Genomic DNA, 19,749 nt, shown 5'->3' on the forward strand with positions numbered 1-19,749 from the left:
TGTCTGTGTGTGTCTGTATGTGTGTATGTGTGTGTGTGTGTGTGTGTGTGTGTTCATACACCTTCATCATGAGAACCACATTTTAAAGGGCCCATATTGTGTAAAATACATTTTCTGTGCTTTTACTCTCCGTAATGACTTGAAGGACCACTAGGGGGCCTCAAAGTATGAAAACTGTCCAGAGAGGACGGAGAGAGGACATGGAAACACACACTGCAGCAGTTTGTCCACTGTAAACCACTGATACATCATCTCAGGGACCAGTCCCTCACATGAAAGGTGTAAAATATGGGTGAGTGTGTCACTGTCTGCCACTAGGGGTCACTACAGGGCGTTTTCTCACTGCCCTCGTTTGGTTCGAACCTTCAGTCTTTTAAGTAAAGAAAAGAAAGAGAGAAGAAAAGAAGGGAACGATGGGTGGAGGGAGGAGAAGACCAGACCAAGAAACGTGACAGTGGGAGGAAAAGATTGCGAGAAAGAGGAGAGGGAGGAATGAATGAATATAAAAGAAGGAGGGTAAGGAAAAACAAAGAAAAGGGAAATGAAGGATGAGAACGAGGCCAATGAAGAAAAAAGAGAGGAAAAGATGGATGGAGGAAAGATGGAGGAGGTGAGACAGGGATGAATGTATTGAAGGAAGGAGAGGGGGAGAAATGAATGAATCAAAGACGGGAATGATGGGAGGAAAAGGAAAATGAGGAAGGGAGAGGTGACAGAGTGGGAGAGAGATGGAAATGACCCAGCTGCAAAATGTCTCACACACACAGAAACACACACACACACACACACACACACACACACACACACACACACACACACACTCCATGAAGTCAAATTAAATGACTCAGTCCCTTGTTATTTCCTCACACTTTCAATGTTCCTCTGACACTGGAGAACATGTGTGTGTGTGTGTGTGTGTGTCTTTGTGTGTGTGTGTCTGTACAGGTGTGTGTTTCAATCTCACTGGGCTCCAGCGGGTCACAGCTCACCGACACCACCTGATAATCAAGTCCTTGCACTCTTCCCGTGAGGCTGGGGGGTGGCGGCCGAGCGAGGCTCATCGGAGGTGACGGGAGATAATGACGCTCGGCCGCCTCCCGTGTTTCCAGCGCTCGCCAACAGGTGGAGCTGCTCACACTCTGAGAACTGCAGGGTTCCCTGGAGGTTCTCAAACGACAGAACAGAAAAATGGACATGAAGTTCAAAAGTCCCAAGTGAAGCCCAAACATCCTGATCGCCCCCTGGTGGCTGGCTGATGAACGGGTCATGAACCGTGTCTCAAGGATGTAATTTGCAGTTGGTCCATCTTTTTTGGTTTGTTCCATGTCCCATCTGCTAACATGGAGGAGGCAGGGTTTATGACATTAACTGAAAGAAAAGATAGGTAGGCGAAAAAAGTAGGTGCCATCATCCCACCTGTCGCTGCTTGTCACGGTTGCTTGACTCTGATTGGTCGATCACTGTTTATAAACAATCTAATTTGAAAGAAAATATGTTGTTTTGTAAAATATGTATATTCTTTAGTCGTGTTTTCTCTATCTGGTCACCTCCCTGTTCTTTAACGTATATACAGCTCATGTCATTCTATTCTTCTTCCTCTTCCTCTCTGGACCTTCGTTTGTCAGAGAGTGCCGGGTCTCGGGGGGAGGGGGGGGGGGGGTTCTCTGGATGACTGACAGGTCCGTCCAGGTGAGAATGTAGAATAACGCCACCTGTAGGCACAGAGTCATCACACGTGCTCCACGGGAAGCAGAGATGGAGGTTGTGTCTGAGGAGCAATCTATTTCTCGTGGCAGGGTGAGAGCACCTCGGAGACTCACATGTCCACATGACAGCTGGAGTCTCAATAATCAAATCCTCTCCGACTCCATTTGGATCCGGAGACACTCGGGTCCGAGGAGGTGACACGTGGGCGGGTCTGTGCGCCGTCTGGACCATGATGCATTGTGCTGAGCGGAGGCTGTCAGGAGGTGTTGATGCATCAAACAAACACGTTTAGTTTTCATCAAATATTGTAGTGTTCATGTTTCTGTCTCTGGCTCCAAATGATCACCACAAGATGGCAGCGATCGTGTCCCGGAGACTTTGACTTCCTGTCTGGACAGTGGGAGGAAGTGGGGACGTGGAGTTCATCTATAGACATGAACTCTGTCAAATATCAACTGGACAGTTTATGTAGTGAGTGTTTGTGAAGCAGCAGCAGCAGGTTGTTGGTTCCGACTCGTTCAAACAGGAACATGTGGGAACATCTAGGTGAGGGGCGGAGCCTGGGTAGAGGGGCGGAGCCTGTAGAGCAGCAGGAGGCGGGGCATGACGTATAAACTCTGCTGTGGAAAGATCAGTGTTGTTGTTTACAATTTCCTGTTGCTTCACATTCAAAGCTGCAGTTAGCATTCGTGTTGCCGCTCTGGACACACACATCACTACACACAGACACACTAATGATGTAGCATTAGGACACGTCTGCAGGGAGGATCCTTCAGGGTCTGGAGGCCTCTGTCTGTTCCCACTGTGTTATGTTTTTTTACGTGTTCTGAGCTCCGACCCCCCCCCCCCATCGCACACACAGAGTCTGAACAGCGACAGATACAAAACCCGTCGCCTTCGAAAACAGCTTCACGTAATTATCCCTCCGCACCAGAGAGACCGCTTTTCTTTTCAGGCAGGAAATTGCTGTGTATCGCTGAAAATCCATTGAAAGCCTCAAACAAAGAGGAGAGAAAGCAACTGCGGCTACAGCATGGATTCCTACACACACACAGACACACACACTGTCCATTGTCCTCTCCTCCATTATCAAACAGTGTTGTTTTTCCTCTGGTGTGTTGTGTGGTGGCGGTGGCACCGACACCCGGTGGGAGAGCCCTGCTGCCGCCGGGGGACAGATGTGTGTAATTATCTTATTTTTACCTCCTGGCTGCCAGCTCGGGAAATTAGCATCACACCTGTGTGTAATTGGCTAAATTAGCTTGTCGAGCGGCAGAGCTGAGAAAGAGGTGGACTGTAAGGTGTGTGTGTGTGTGTGTGTGTGTGTGTGTGTGTGTGTGTGTGTGTGTGGGAGGCAGGTAAAATCAGAGAGGAGTTGTTTAGTGTGTGTTGGAGAAGAGGCCGACTGTCGGGGGAGTGAATGTCACACCTGGAATGAAAAATGTCACCCAGCAACACACACACACAAACACACACACACTAACACAAACACACACCGAACACACACACACACACACACACACAAACACACTAAAACAAACACACACACACACACGCACACAAACACACACACACCAGCAAAGACACGTTGTATGACAAATTACTAGAGGGACGACACAAAAACAAAAACAGAGGAAGACGTAAACACACAAACACTGGGTTTTCATATATAACTCTATATAAAGAGGATCAGTGACTGTATATAAAGATGATCAGTGACTGTATATAAAGATGATCAGTGACTGTATATAAAGATGATCAGTTACTGTATATAAAGATGATCAGTGACTGTATATAAAGAGGATCAGTGACTGTATATAAAGATGGTCAGTGACTGTATATAAAGAGGATCAGTGACTGTATATAAAGAGGATCAGTTACTGTATATAAAGATGGTCAGTGACTGTATATAAAGAGGATCAGTGACTGTATATAAAGATGATCAGTGACTGTATATAAAGAGGATCAGTGACTTTATATAAAGATGATCAGTGACTGTATATAAAGAGGATCAGTGACTGTATATAAAGATGATAATTGACTGTATATACAGATGATCAGTGACTGTATATAAAGAGGATCAGTGACTGTATATAAAGAGGATCAGTGACTTTATATAAAGATGATCAGTGACTGTATATAAAGATGATCAGTGACTGTATATAAAGATGATCAGTGACTGTATATAAAGAGGATCAGTCACTTTATATAAAGATGATCAGTGACTGTATATAAAGATGATTAGTGACTGTATATAAAGAGGTGGCGGTAATGCACCTTTAACGTTCGGTGCCAGCTGCCATTAAACAACAAAAAGAAGAAGAAAGTCATCTTCATGGGGTGGAGCCATGGTATCGAGGTCCCGCCCATACACATGCTCAACCAATCACGAGTCAGACTCAGCTGTCAATCATGGCATTTCTGCTAGTTTTTATATTATCTTATATGAAGCTTATATGAACAACTTTGCAGCCGCCCACCAGGGGGCAGTCAAGATGTTCTCCCTTCACTTTCTGCTGTCTAGTCATGTTAATTTACATATATGACAGAATTTGTAGCTGCTGTCAATCACCTGGTACTGAAGACCTGTGACACGGGGGTCCTATGGAGGATTTGTGCCGTTGAGCAAGGCAGCAGACAGGTGAAGATGTTGAACCCTTGTTTCCTGTAAGATGGTGACATCAGAGGTCACTGACTTTCACAAGTCAACGAGTCAAACACACCTGAACATCTCTGGGCTGACGGCTCCACCCTCAGGCCAAGTCATGTAACTGCAGCAGTCTGTTGGAGGCGGGAGAGACAGAGGTCGTCTCTTTATATATCATCTCTGTTGAGTAAGAACTCTACGTATACAGAGTATATGTAAAGACCATCAGAGACTGTATATATAGATGATCAGTGACACTATATAAATATGATCAGAGACTCTATATAAAGATGATTAGTGACTGTATATAAATATGATCAGTGACTGTATATAAAGATGATCAGTGACTTTATATAAAGATGATCACTGACTGTATATAAAGATGATCAATGACTGTATTTAAAGATGATCAGTGACTGTATATAAATATGATTAGTGACTGTATATAAAGAGGATCAGTGACTTTATATAAAGATGATCAGTGACTGTATATAAAGATGATCAGTGACTGTATATAAATATGATCAGAGACTGTATATAAAGATGATCAGTGACTTTATATAAAGATGATCACTGACTGTATATAAAGATGATCAATGACTGTATATAAAGATGATCAGTGACTGTATATAAATATGATCAGTGACTGTATATAAAGATGATCAGTGACTGTATATAAAGATGATCAGTGACTGTATTTAAAGATGATCAGTGACTGTATATAAAGATGATCAGTGACTGTATATAAAGATGATCAGTGACTTTATATAAAGATGATCACTGACTGTATATAAAGATGATCAATGACTGTATATAAAGATGATCAGTGACTGTATATAAATATGATCAGAGACTGTATTTAAAGATGATCAGTGACTGTATTTAAAGATGATCAGTGACTGTATATAAAGATGATCAGTGACTGTATTTAAAGATGATCAGTGACACTATATAAATATGATCAGTTACTGTCTATATAAAGTTATATTCAATCTCTGTTGCAGTCATAGTTCTGATCAGTTGGTGGCGATAGTGAGTAATTTCAATGTAAACCTACTTCCTGTTCTCCTAGAAGAAGAAGAAGCGGAAGCGGAAGTATCCCTCTCTGTTGCGCTAACACGTTAAACATCTCGTGTCTTCGTTACATTTTCCGTTTCAGACGTTACAATGGACGAAGTGAAGAAGGCTCAGGAGTTGGACCCGTATGAGATCGAGGAGCCCAGTGACGAGGAGGGCGCCGCCAGCAGGTCAGACCCACACACGACACTTAGCTGTGGCTCGTTAGCGGCTAGCTAGCTGAATGCTAACGTAAACAAACCACACATGTCGTTTTTGTGACGACACAGCGGTTAGCGCACAATGCTAACTTCGTTTCAGGACCGTTTTATTAACGCGACGTTAATATTCAGTCAATTAAGAGATGATAATTCACAAATGATTATCATTATGATGATTATTATTAGTAGCAGTAGTAGTAGTAATCCAATCGGTGGATGATACAGCAGTGAAGACAAACAGAAGGACAAACTCAGTAAAGTCATAAATAAGTCAACAATCAAAGATATATAAATATTAATATGTACAAAGTAATCAATAATATAAACAAAATGACACAAAAAGCAATAGATTGTTGTGGTTAGATTAACCAAGTGAAATCAGGACATTACACTAAGAGTTTATATTGTGGTTGATAATATGGCCTGAAATTACATGTGGATAAAATGTTTATTTATATGTCGACATCAATAATTGTCACAATAGATGACACATTAATATATCTATGAAGTGTAAAGACAGATTATTTCCTCCAGAACGTTGTGGATTTAAATTCTTAATTTGCAGAGAAAGACAAACTCTTTTTTAATCTGATGTAGATCAGTTATATGTTAAATCTTCTTTATAAAAGTTCAACATCAAGGCAACAAGTTGATACCAGCTAATCTAGAACTTGAATTATCCTTCCATTTCACAGATATATATATATATATATACTTCATTGTTTCAAGTTCTATATATTTGGTTGTAATTAATAGTTATTGAAAATGAAGTCAAACTGTAAAATATAAAATCTCAATTGTATTTCTTATGAAATATATGAATCTATCTAACTTGTGTGTGTCCCCCTGGTTCAGCTCCGAGGACGAGCTGGAGGTGCTGCTGAACGGGACTCCGGCTCAGAAGAAGAAGCTGATCAGAGAGTACCTGACGGGGGAGAGCGAGTCGTCCAGCGGGGACGAGTTCGAGAAGGAGATGGAGGCGGAGCTCAGCTCCACCATCAGGACCCTGGAGGGGACCTGGGGGCCGTCCACAGAAGGTAACACTGCATGGATGAGACCTGGAGGGATTCTCAATAAGGTTTTCCTCACAGATGATCAGTCAAAGGCTCCACATGGCGTCCTCAGAGTGAAGCGTCTCTGCTGCTGCTTGATGTCTGTTGACGTGGGACAATGGGAACCAACACACAACCACACAGAGCAGCTGGGGAACAGAGTGGCCATAGGGGTTTGATCACATCATCTTAGAAATAACTGCAGAATTTAAATAAAATATCTACTGTAAGTACTTGATGTGTTTGATCCATCATTAACTGATGAACAGGTGGAGTTCATCCACACAGTAATTCTGATCTGTGAAGCAGGACCTTGGTTTGAAAGAATTCCTGCTGAATCCCTGTTTGTGTTTATTCTGCAGCACAAACCCTTGAAAGCGGAGGAGGAGCCGGACCTGGACTCTCTAACCCTCAGGTGTACGATAACGTCTACTTCGACTCCGACTCCGAAGGAGAAGAGGACAAACCAAGTAAGACTTGGAGACGAGCTGTAGCATGAGCATTTCCCCAAAATGTGTTTATGAGATTTATCACAACGTCTGTTTCCTCCTCAGGCGGCTCCACAGGCCAGAGGCGGAGACAGCGGGTCATTCTGACCAATGACGAGCTGCTGTACGACCCCGACAAGGACGACAGAGACCAGGCCTGGGTGGACGCCCGGAGGAGACGGTAAGAGGACACCACTCAAGACTTTATCAAACGATTGTTCTTCTAGAACATAAAAAGACACGAAGACCAGATGTCCTCACCACGTGGTCATGTCTTCCTGTTCAGATACAACAGCAGGAAACGACCAGCGGGCTCGAAGCAGCCGTCCCGTCAGACGCAGAGTTTACCAACGAGCGACGCCATCCTCAACTGTCCCGCCTGCATGACCATGCTCTGCCTGGACTGTCAGAGGTGAGACCTCCACTGGTTGATCTGTGACCAGGAACTGAATCTGCTTCGGAGAGAGTGACTGCTTCAGCATGAGTTGCTTTAGTGCTTTACCTGACTCCAGGTCCACCAGCAGCTCATGAAATGTTGACTGGTAGGTTTAAAAAGTTGTGATGTTATTTAACGACACACACATATTTTTCTTGGTTGTGTCCACTCAGGCATGAAAACTACCGGACTCAGTATCGAGCCATGTTCGTGATGAACTGCACGGTGAAGAGAGACGAGGTGCTGAGATACAACACTGAGCAGGAGAGGAAGCAGAGAGGCAGGAAGAGGAGGCGGGGCCAGAAGACAGAAACCCCTTCAAACCAGGCTCCTGAGCCGGCGCCGGCAGGGATGGCCGCCGATGAAGTGTACCGCCCGGTGCAGTGCTCCGAGTGCTCCACGGAGGTGGCCGTGTTCGATAAGGAGGAGGTGTACCACTTCTTCAACATCCTGGCCAGCCACTGCTGAGATGGACGGAGCGAGTTCTGAGCGAGAGGTTGTTTCGGGACGAGCGGAGCCGCCAGCATCCCGACGGAGAGAGAGAGTCCTGCTGAGAATCTCTAAAGTCTGACGATCATAAATCAGCTCAGAAACTCTGAGGGTCGATTCCACGTCGGAGGAAAACTACGTCTTCTGTCTCTGAAACCTTTTAAACATCTGACGAACAGTGAGACGCTCAGATCTGCTCGTTGCAGCTGGTGTCTCACACTCGAGTCAAAGTGATTCATGATCCTTTGAGGCCAAAACTCTTATTGATATTTCAGGATTTACAAATATTTGAGAGACAGATCTTTTTTTCTTTTTATTAAACATATCTTTATGATTGATCTTTTTGATGGTCTGTCAAGTAGGACTTCTGTCAGTTAAAATATAAATAAACTGGACACATTTTCACTATCAACATATCTGTGACACTTCACTCATATTTATTATGATTTGTCTGTTGACATACAAACAATAATTATAGCTGTGATAATTTAACATTGCCCATTCTTGGATACAGTTAATTAACAGTGAAGTTCTGCCTCCGTCAGAAACCTTCAGACCACAGGAGTGATGGAGCAACTCCTTGTTTGAATGACTGAAGCTTTGGGCTTTAATGGTTCTACTGAGCTTCTTCTTCGTTGTACAAAAATTGATGACAAATCTCTATTAGGATGAAGCTGACATCGTTGTGTGTTTGTTGTTGTCAGTGACTTCCATAAAAAACCCAAACGACAGAAGTCCGTACCTGTGGCTCGGTCACTGACCCAAATCCATCGGTTCCTACTGAAGATGAAATCTTTGAAAATGTCTCACAGATGTATAGTTTCACTAAAAAATATGTTTAAAAGGAAGCTGGTCTGCCTGGTCTGTCCACATGTGTTGCTTCAGTGTGTATTTGAGGTGTGTGTGTGCGCAGGTGTGTGTCAAATTATAGTGTGTGTGTTCACAGTGTTAACAGAACTCTTCATCCTGTATTTGATAGTTCCGAGACAACACCTGTGTCCAATCAGCACCAAAGGTTTCACAAAATGTACCTTTGTTTATAAAGTAAGAGAGGAAAAAGGAAATAATGATATTTAATGAGTAATTAGAATATTAAATGATAAAATACATTTATTTCAAATACATAGCAAAGAAATGACACAGGAAATCAGAGTATCCGCGGGGTCTTAAAGTATTAAAAGTTGATATATAAATTTAGGGAAAATCAAGATCCTTTGATGTGTAGCCGATGGTTCTTTCCTCTGATACTGTCAGGAGGCCTCAGCCGAAAAATGACACGACAGATGGTTATTGAATCGGGACATCGCACCCGTCTGTTTTCCTTCACACTTCAAAACTTCTCTATAGACAACACCCCCCTCCGTTAGAACGCCCCTTCAAAACAAGAGTCCCAGCCAACACCCTGCTTACAACAGGATCTGCACAGGCAACGTCAGGCTCAGATCGCGAGTAGCGCTCAGTTTGGTTGATTAGACAATATTTTATATTTTTTTATAATTTTTGATTTATTTTCTAACCAATTTTTTTCCCACAAATTTAAATGTCTTTAAATACACATTAACATGCATCCAACATATTGAGAGGCTGATTTTACACACTCAGCCTGACAACCTCCATCCGTGGCCGGGCCTTGTTGATGACAGTGCTTCAGGATTGATGGAGAGACAGAGTCTGGCCCGGCTGCTTTGCGGGGGTTCTGTCTCCTGAAGAGTCTGTTGACGTCCCTCTCCAGGATGGAGAGAGTCGTCCCTGTGGTAGAGGAGGAGGGGGGGGATTCTGAGGTGGGAAGTTGTGGGAAGATGCAGGCCCTTGCTGTGGTGGGGAGGTGCAGCTGATGGGCTGGAGTTTGGTTTCATGGGGGATGGTTTCAGGTCTATCGAAGCGACAGTCAAACTCGTTTCTATGATTAATGTGACAAATGTGTTCAGCCAGCGGAGTTGTCCGGCTGACGGTGGCTGGTTAGAGCCCAGAACCTCCTGCTGTGTCCTTGAGTCCAGGTGAAAGTTTGTACTGAAGAAATTCCCTCAAGGTGTTTCTGAGCTGCTTATTTCTCAGGTCACAGCCACGTTGACCTTTGACCTTTGATCATCAAATTCTAATCACTTCATCCACGAGTCCAAGTGAACGTTCTTACCACATTTGAGGAAATTCCCTGAAGGTGTTTTTGAGATATTGTGTTCACGAGGATGAGACCTGAAAGCATATTGTCCCCGACCACCAGCGTGGGGACGTAAAGCTCAGACGTCTTCCGAGGACAGATGTCTCTCAGTGTGATTTTGTGCAGATTGATTAAATTTAACAGACTTGACGCTGAGCTGCTGATCAGGTGTTTCACCATTTGCACCATAAACATCGATACAACTTCTTCTTCTTTCTTCTTTGTGTGTATTTATGAAGCAGATCTTACATTTCATCAGATTTTTATTCTTTGACTGTTACAACTGAACTGCTGCAATAAGTGTCCTGTAGTTTGTGAAATATCAGACATCAACACGTTCAAGTGCACGTTCCACATGTCTTCTTTTGTCCCCAGAACAAAGAGGACATGTGGTCTCAGGCTTTGTCTTCACATGTAGGCCCAACTATTAAATAAGTATTAAATCCTACTTAATGACAGATAATATTATATTTACATTTCAACTTAAAAAAGGTCAGAACTCTGTTTCTGTTTCATAGTTTTTATTATTTTGATCTCGATGTTGCCTCCTGTCAGACAGGAAGTCAGTGATCCACCTGCAGGAGGAGGAGTCAGGCCCACTCAGCTGGGAGAGCTTCTCCTGTAGCAGGTTCAGGATGATAGTGTTGAAGGCAGAGCTGAAGTCCACAAACAGGATCCTGGCGTAGGTTCCTGAGGAGTCCAGGTGCTGGAGGATGAAGTGGAGGGCCATGTTGACTGCATGGTCTACAGACCTGTTGGCTCTGTAGGCAAACTGCAGGGGGTCCAGGAGAGGGTCAGTGATGGCTTTGAGGTGGAGCAGCACGAGAAGCTCAAATGCCTTCATCACCACAGAGGTCAGGGCGACGGGTCTGTAGTCGTTGAGTCCAGCGATCTTAGTTTTTTTGGGGCCAGGGATGATGGTGGAGGTCTTGAAGCAGGCTGGTACGTGACATGTCTCCAGTGAGGTGTTAAAAATGTCAGTAAACACCGGAGACAGCTGATCAGCACAGTGCTTCAGGATTGATGGAGAGACAGAGTCTGGCCCGGCTGCTTTGCGGGGGTTCTGTCTCCTGAAGAGTCTGTTGACGTCCCTCTCCAGGATGGAGAGAGTCGTCCCTGTGGTAGAGGAGGAGGGGGGGATTCTGAGGTGGGAAGTTGTGGGAAGATGCAGGCCCTTGCTGTGGTGGGGGAGGTGCAGCTGATGGGCTGGAGTGTGGTTTCATGGGGGATGGTTTCAGGTCTATCGAAGCGACAGTCAAACTCGTTTCTATGATTAATGTGACAAATGTGTTCACCCAGCGGAGTTGTCCGGCTGACGGTGGCTGGTTAGAGCCCAGAACCTCCTGCTGTGTCCTTGAGTCCAGGTGAAAGTTTGTACTGAAGAAATTCCCTCAAGGTGTTTCTGAGCTGCTTATTTCTCAGGTCACAGCCACGTTGACCTTTGACCTTTGATCATCAAATTCGAATCAGTTCATCCACGAGTCCAAGTGAACGTTTTTACCACATTTGAGGAAATTCCCTGAAGGTGTTTTTGACATATTGTGTTCACGAGGATGAGACCTGAAAGCATTTTGTCTCCGACCACCAGCGTGGGGACGTAAAGCTCAGACGTCTTTCGAGGACAGATGTCTCTCAGTGTGATTTTGTGCAGCTTGATTAAATTTAACGGACTTGACGCTGAGCTGCTGATCAGGTGTTTCACCATTTTCACCATAAACATCGATACAACTTCTTCTTCTTTCTTCTTTGTGTGTATTTATGAAGCAGATCTTACATTTCATCAGATTTTTATTCTTTGACTGTTACAACTGAACTGCTGCAATAAGTGTCCTGTAGTTTGTGAAATATCCGACATCAACACGTTCAAGTGCACGTTCCACATGTCTTCTTTTGTCCCCAGAACAAAGAGGACATGTGGTCTCAGGCTTTGTCTTCACATGTAGGCCCAACGATTAAATAAGTATTAAATCCTACTTAAGGACAGATAATGTTATATTTACAATTCAACTTAAAAATGGTCAGAACTCTGTTTCTGTTTCATAGTTTTTATTATTTTGATCCCAATATTAAAATCATATCACTCGGCTGCTGTTGAATAAACACTTTTACAGACAGAATCATTTTGGCTTCATCACATCAAACAGACAAATGTTCATATATGTTGGATTATTTCATATGTGAACAGACTTTATGTGATTAAACATGAATCATGTCTCATGAGTGAGTTTTAATAAAGTTTGTTGAATGTGAACAATGATCAGCTGTTATTGATAAATGTGTTTTTATGTGGATCTTCATCAGTTTGCTCGACTTCATGGATCCACACAAAATCTAAATGATAGAAAACATTTTCCATGAAAGTAAAAAACAAACCAAAGATAAAGATCAGAAAATAATGACATTTTTTTCACATGTGGAAAAGTCGACAGGAGAAATAAAAATGAGTGAGAAGTAAATAAACATGATGAATAAAATCTTCATCTCTAACTGCTCTGATCCAGAGTCACAGAGACTTTCACAGGTAACAGCTCCAATGGGTGATGATGGTCTATAGTGTTAAAGTATGGAAACATCTTCTCAGTGAAAGTGTGTGTTAAGGTGTGAATGTGTTTGTTGGTATCAAGATCACAGAACGACAGTTCTCCTCTGTTCCAGTCCAGTTTCACTCTGATCCTCTGGATCTTCTTCACAGAGAGAACAGATGATGCTGATGGTGACCATGCTGAGTATTCACCTTCATAGAACTGTATTCTCCAGTATCCAGAATGATCGTCTCCCTTCCTCTGGACAGACTCTTCTGACACACCCAGGAACCAGTTAGTACTGTCTCCAACCAGGACGTCCCAGCTGTGAGTCCCTGAGTTAAAACCCTCAGATCCCAGGACTGAGGCGAAATGATCAAACCTCTCTGGATTGTCAGGAAGCTTCTGTTCCTCTCCCAGTCTCAAACTGGTCAGATCTTCAGACAGGACGAGCCATGGATTAGCAGAGTTTGGGTCCAGAACCACAGGACTGTAGGAGACCACGTCCTTCATCTTGTTCCAGATGTTGAAGCTCAGGTTGCCCAGATGTTTGGCCTCGTCTATCAGAGCTCCTGAGGCCAGCTGTGGATCATCCAGCAGGGGGCGCTGCTGGACTCGGTCCACTGCAGCCTTGTAGTTGAGCAGGAACGAGACTTCTTCAGCTCTCAGCTCGTCCTCTGTGGTTCTGATTGTGTCTGAAAGAGACGTTATGTCTCTGCTCAGAGACTCAATCTTCTCCTTCATCATCCGACTCTTCTGCTCCTCTTCCTCCCTCAGTGCAGCATCCTGGCCTCCTCTTCCTCCTCCAGAAACTGATGAAGCTTTTTAAACTCCTCCTTGATCTGCGTCTCTGTGAGTCCGGCCTGGACCTTAATGTGTTCTGCTGTTTGTTCAAACTCTACTTTAACACGTTCAAAACTCTGTAACTTCTCCTTACAAGGGCTCCAGAGTTTCCTGAAGCTGCTTCTTGTGTTGTTGTGCAGCTTCATCGATGGGTCTGATTGTGTGGCCGGTGTGTTTCTCTGAATCTCTGCAGATGACACACACTGGCTGCTGATGGTCCAGACAGAAGAGTCTGAGTTTCTCTGAGTGCAGACTGCAGAGAGCAGGTGAGGAGCTCTGATCTCTCTCCTGCAAGAAGGTCTCACACAGGTTCTTTAACACCAGGTTACAAGGTGGTACAGACTTTGAAGATCTTCTCTTACAAAGTGGACACTCTTTTACTTCTTTCTCTTTCCACCAGCTCTTCAAACAGTCTTTACAGAAGCTGTGGCTACATGACAGAACAACAGGATCTCTGAAGACATCATGGCAGACGGGACAGCAGAGATCCTCTTCTGATCTGGAAGCCATTGAGTCTCCAGGTGAAGCTGAAACAGACAGTCAGTCAGTCACAGCTCCATGAACTTCACTGAGGTTCACTTCCCCTCTGAGTCGAGGTGTTTGTTAAACTCACGGTCAGTGTGTGGAGCGTCGGCAGGTTGTAGTTTGACTCTTCTCTCCTGTAGCTGGACTCACTCAGGACGTCTGGTCTGGTTTGGTTCAGTTTGGTTTGGAAGGTGAATGTGATCGTCTGGTTTTCAGCCTGCGTCTCTTCAGGGAGGAACAGATGCTTCCTGGTTTCTCTGGTGTGTCAGGAGAGGGAGGAGCTTGAGATGGTGGATGATAAAACCTGAAAAACCTGAAACAAATGTACAAGCAGCTCTGCTGCCAGTAAAAACTCTGCACGTCCCTCATGGACTGAACTCTAACACTTTAACTCTTAACTGCCTGATTCATCTGCCTGTGCAACATCAACGGTTTCATGTGCAAAACATTCACTGTACATACTCTGGTGTGTCAGGACACGATTGTAAAAAGTAATTCAAGCCTTGGATTTGATAACTGGTCAAAAGTCATTTGGCAGCAACAAGTTCACACAGACAAGAGACCTTGGTTGTGAATCGCTGCTTGAATATGATCGTGATCTGTTCAGTGTTCAAAATACAGAGGAAGTTCTGCTAGAGTTAAATATTAACAGAAAGTGCGAGGGGGGGGGGGGGGGGGGGGGGTCTGTGTATAACTACACGAATCCGCTCCATCTTCTCAGGCCTGGTGCACACAAGAGGAATATAAACACTTCAAAACCTACAACTCCACAGACACGATGACAAACTTAATCAGTTATGAACATCGTGATTCCAGAGACTCTAACGTGACTTCAGAAGAGAAACTAACATGGAGGAGGATCGACGTGGTGTTTTCGGTTTTACAGCGAAGAACAAAACGTGGAACGAACTTTTGCAGCTCGAGCTGAGTTGGATACGTTGTTGTTGTTGTTTTTATTCGCTGCTATAAAAGTAAACAACATCTGGTTGGTGACTCTTCTTGATCGGCTCGCTTATTTTGATAGTCCCCTGATAGTTGGAAGAGGGTGAATCTAAATTGGCCCAGTTCATCCTTGAGTGTGCACCAGCCCCAGTTCAATCACCCAGTATGTTCAGGAGGAGGTGGAGGTGAGTCGGCTGCTGCTTCACGCTCTCACAGACCTTCTGTATTTTCTTATTGACTTGTTGAGGTGGAGTTTGTCTGGTTCTGGTTCTTCTGGTTGTTTTCTGGAGCTACCTCAGTTCTGCTTCTGCTGGGACTCACACGTCTTCAGCCACTTTGCATGAGCTTTAACTTTCACTCACTGTTTGTCTGAATCAACCTGTTGTCTTATCAACACACGGTGAAAGTGCAGTGTTGTAGCACAGGTAGCATGTTCTCAGTCTCTAGCTGGAGCTGACGTCAGTGTTCATGTTAATGTGCTGGACAGCTACACAGCTACATGTCATGAGACTCAGTGGACGGACGATAACATCTCATCTCACAGCCGGAGCTTCTCCAGACGCATCAAGTCAACTTAACGTGTTTTATTTAAAGGATTCAACAGAAGCATCGTCACTGTCGACCAGAACAATCAGAATCAGAATCAGAATCAGAATCAGAAAGTATTTATTGACAAGTAGGTTTGCACCTACCAGGAAGTTGCTCTGGTTATTGGTGCATACAATGAACATAGAAACATAAAAAACAATAAATACAACACACATAAGAAAAGCAATAATAACAAAAAAAACAATATATATTTACTCACTATCTACTTCTTATTTACTAACTTTTTCTAATATTTATACAAAGTAACATTTATTTAGACATAAACATATCAACATAAAAATATATAAAAGATAAAAGATATAAAAAGTGAAGTAAAAAGTGAAATGCAAAATGCAAAACACTGAACAGTGTCAGATTGCAATATGCAATGTAATACAGTATAATAAATAATATAATGTGTTAGTTTAACTCATCCTTGAGGTGTGGGGGCGGAATAAAAGTTAGAGTCAGGTGATGTTCAGCTCCCACTTGAGTTCCTGGGAGACGATGGTGCCCAGGAAGCAGGACTCTGCAGTGACGACTGGGGCTTCTCTCAGGGGGGGGGGGGCTGGGTTCCTTCTGAAGTCCACAACCATCTCCACTGTTTTCAGAGCGTTGAGCTCCAGGTGGTTCTGATCACACCAGGTCACCAGATGGTCAATCTCCCACCTGTAGGCGGACTCATCCCCATCAGAGAGGAGCCCAATGAGGGGGGTGTCATCCGCGAACTGAAGGAGTTTGACGGACAGGTGACTGGAGGTGCAGCTGTGGGTATACAGGGAGAAGAGAAGAGGTGAAAGAACACAGCCTTGAGGGGAACCGGTGCTGATGGATCTGAGTTCAGAGACATGCTGACCCAGCCTCACGCGTTGCCTCCTGTCAGACAGGAAGTCTGTGATCCACCTGCAGGTGGAGTCAGGCCCACTCAGCTGGGAGAGCTTCTCCTGTAGCAGGTTCAGGATGATTGTGTTGAAGGCAGAGCTGAAGTCCACAAACAGGATCCTGGCGTAGGTTCCTGAGGAGTCCAGGTGCTGGAGGATGAAGTGGAGGGCCATGTTGACTGCATCGTTAGCGGAATGGGGGGCTCTGGGCTTGCAGTTTGTAATCTGCCTTAAGGTCAATTTATGCTTCTCCGTTTTGACGGACACGGACAGATAGGACCGCCTTCTTCTCCGGGGTTCCATGGAGAGCTCTTCGTGCAGCTCTGATTTTTCTAACTACACGTCGGCATGGCGGAGAGCCTACGGATAGCCCTTGGCTGTGATTGGTCCGCCAACGACAGCATTTCGGAACGACATCATTTCCGGACTTCAAACTTCCTGTTTCATTCCCTATAACAAAATAAACCTAAACACAACTCTGATTCTACGATTAATGTGACAAATGTGTTAAGCCAGTGGAGTTGTCCGGCTGACGGCGGCTTGTTAGAGCCCTGACGGCATGTGTGTACGATCACATACGGTTATAACGAACTTTCATAACGGCGCTAGCGGGCTAGCCACCATGCTAACTGCGGTTGGAACAGCGCACAAACCCGCTGTCACGACTTTAACACCGTCAGGTTAGAAGCAAACACTTGGTAGTAGCTAGTATCGGGTGTCCCTGCTGACTGTGTGTGGAAGCTGGGGGGGGGGGGAAGCTAGCTGCCTCCGTGTAGCTTCAAGCTGTTGAATTAGCTACGCAGTTCGGAAACAAGACCGGGGAACCGCTGCGTTAAGACACGATAACATAAGCATTATGACCCGCTGGGTGTCACTTTATTTTATTGAGTTGCCATCGTACACTGTGTGTGTGAAAAGCCGGGAGCAGGTAAATAATGAACGTGGACTTTTTCTAAGAACTCATGAGGTAGGCTTCTCTAAACTCGTCTTCCGTTGCGCCACCTACTGTTCTGGTGCCCAATTGTTTTCAGCAACGGAGAACTATAAATCAAAAAGTGTCCGTCCGATCCGTCCGTCCCTAACGGACTCGGAGAAGCATAAATTGGCCTTTAGCCCTCTCCAGACAGAGGCAGAACACAGCTGTTATCACAGAAACTGATATAAGAAGTCACAGCCTCTGTGTACTCATCTAGACTCTTAAGCCTGAAACATGCTTCTGCGTTTTCACGGGCCCGTAAGCGCAAGAGCCCTTCCGGGTCCCTTACGTGCTTATGTATCCCTCCTTACGTGCTGACGGGTGTCGACCCACTTTTCTCAAATTTACGGCAAAGCTCCGCAAGCTCACTCAGCCCGCAAGGCTGTGATTGGTCTGCTCTACATCCCTTCTGGAGCTGCATTTCCGGTTTCATGCCCCATAATACAGGCAGAAACAACGGGAGATTTAGAAGAATGAATATGGACCAAATAGAAGAGCGTTTGGCAGAAGAGATCCGAAAGTATGTCCACTTGTATAACCCGTCACTGACTGGCGTATTTGTCCGCCTGAAAAAGGCTACAAGGAGCCGCAGTAGCTATGTAAATAAACAATCGAAGAAGAAGAAAGAAGGCGTCTCTCAGGTCGTCTTCGCCTAGTGTTCTGGCGCGGAATTGCTTTGTAAGACGCGCAACGGTTGGGGAAGCATGAATGACAACGAGTTTTGCGCCACAGCGGCGTGAAAAGACGCAGACGCAGTCGCAGAAGCATGTTTCAGGCTTTAGTAGTAGTCCTGAACACATCCCAGTCTGTACAGTCAGAGCACACCTGAAGACCCTCCACAGCTTCACTGGTCCACTGCTTTGAAGTCCTCACAACAGGTTTACAGAATTTTAATTTCTGCCTGTATGCAGGAATCAAATGGACCATGAAATGGTCCGAGAGTCCCAGTGCAGCCCGGGGGACGGCGTGATAAGCACTGCTTACTGTGGTGTAACAGTGATCCAGAATGTTCTCCTCTCTGGTCGGGCATTTAATAAATTGTTTATATTTGGGAAGTTCACGGGTGAGATTTCCTTTGTTAAAGTCCCCGAGGACAATAACTAAGGAGTCCGGGTTAGTCCGCTCCACACACAGTATCTGATCAGCGAGCGTGCGTTGTGCCTCTTGCACGTTAGCTTGTGGTGGAATGTAAACACCGACCAGAATGAATGAAGCGAACTCACGGGGGGAGTAGAAGGGTTTGCAGTGAATGAAAAAATATTCCAGATCAGGAGAACAGTGCTGTTGAATCACTGTCACATCGTTGCACCAGCCAGAGTTAGTGTAAAAGCAGATGCCTCCACCTTTCGTTTTGCCGGAGAGCTCCGAGTTGCGGTCCGCTCTGAAGAGTTGGAACCCAGCCAGCTGCAGCGCAGAGTCCGGTACAGATCCACACAGCCACGTCTCCGTGAAGCACAGCACGGAAGATGAGGAGAAGTCTCTGTTTTTACCAACTAGTAGCTGCAGTTCGTCCAGTTTGTTGCACAGTGAGCACACGTTGGAGAGGTTTATTCCCGGAAGCGCTGTGCGAAGTCCCCGCTGACGGAGACGCACAAGAGCGCCGGCCCGTTTACCTCTCCTCCGCCGCTTCACCGTGTGAACAAAGGTGAGCGCACCTTTGACCAGAATGTCCAAAATATCGATAGATGAGGCGATGAAAGTCGGAAATTTATTATCTGGAGTTATGTCCCTGATGTTCATGAGCACCTCTCTTTTGAAAGAGCTCCCGGTTTTTAAGCAAAAAACTGAATTAACAAACAAAACAAGACAAAACATCGCGCACCAAATCACTGAGGCAGCCGTCCGCGGCGTCATCTTAGATATCAGTGACAATGTTGATCTGATTTGTGTTATTTATGCTGCAAAATAGCTTTTATTATTTAAAGTATTATAAAAGTGCATATTGCAGAGTTGACTGAACCATTTACTGCTCAGTGTGTCTGTGCAGTGTTTCTCAAACCACAACTAGATTCTGACTGCCATATTAATTTCAATCTAGCCTCTTAATTTCTCTCTCAAAGTGGACCAGATTTTATGCATCTTTACTTTAAAATGCACTATATCCTCTTCCAAGAGGGTCCAGGGTCCATCCACCATGATCTCTACAAATATTGTGGGAAACACTGTTGTGTGCATGTGTGAGTGAGCATGTTATTGTTATAAATAAATTGTGCCTTTT

At 44.7% G+C, this 19,749-nt stretch overlaps 4 protein-coding genes across 5 annotated transcripts in view; 1 reads left to right on the plus strand and 3 right to left on the minus strand.

Moving 5' to 3' along the window:
• Positions 1-19,749, minus strand: part of LOC128450548 (zinc-binding protein A33-like) — a 383,902-nt gene that overhangs the window by 32,450 nt on the left and 331,703 nt on the right. For both annotated transcript variants that reach the window (XM_053434070.1, XM_053434071.1), the window contains exon 2: positions 14,233-14,457. The gene's annotated coding sequence lies outside the window, so the exon portion shown is untranslated. The remainder of the gene's footprint in view (positions 1-14,232; positions 14,458-19,749) is intronic.
• The window catches only part of LOC128450549 (E3 ubiquitin-protein ligase TRIM35-like), a 377,361-nt gene that overhangs the window by 26,032 nt on the left and 331,580 nt on the right, over positions 1-19,749 (minus strand). The window lies entirely within an intron of this gene.
• eapp (e2f-associated phosphoprotein) lies at positions 5,428-8,944 on the plus strand. Its single transcript, XM_053434075.1, has 6 exons — positions 5,428-5,601; positions 6,487-6,668; positions 7,046-7,153; positions 7,238-7,352; positions 7,458-7,583; positions 7,781-8,944. The coding sequence occupies exons 1-6, from the start codon at positions 5,522-5,524 to the stop codon at positions 8,073-8,075; spliced, it is 906 nt and encodes a 301-aa protein (XP_053290050.1). The 5' UTR covers positions 5,428-5,521; the 3' UTR covers positions 8,076-8,944.
• LOC128450553 (nuclear factor 7, brain-like) lies at positions 12,284-13,832 on the minus strand. Its single transcript, XM_053434076.1, has one exon. It carries the CDS (start codon positions 13,521-13,523, stop codon positions 12,738-12,740), a length of 786 nt encoding a protein of 261 aa, XP_053290051.1. The 5' UTR covers positions 13,524-13,832; the 3' UTR covers positions 12,284-12,737.

The sequence above is a fragment of the Pleuronectes platessa genome, chromosome 11 (assembly GCF_947347685.1).
Source record: "Pleuronectes platessa chromosome 11, fPlePla1.1, whole genome shotgun sequence".
Taxonomy (NCBI): domain Eukaryota; kingdom Metazoa; phylum Chordata; class Actinopteri; order Pleuronectiformes; family Pleuronectidae; genus Pleuronectes; species Pleuronectes platessa.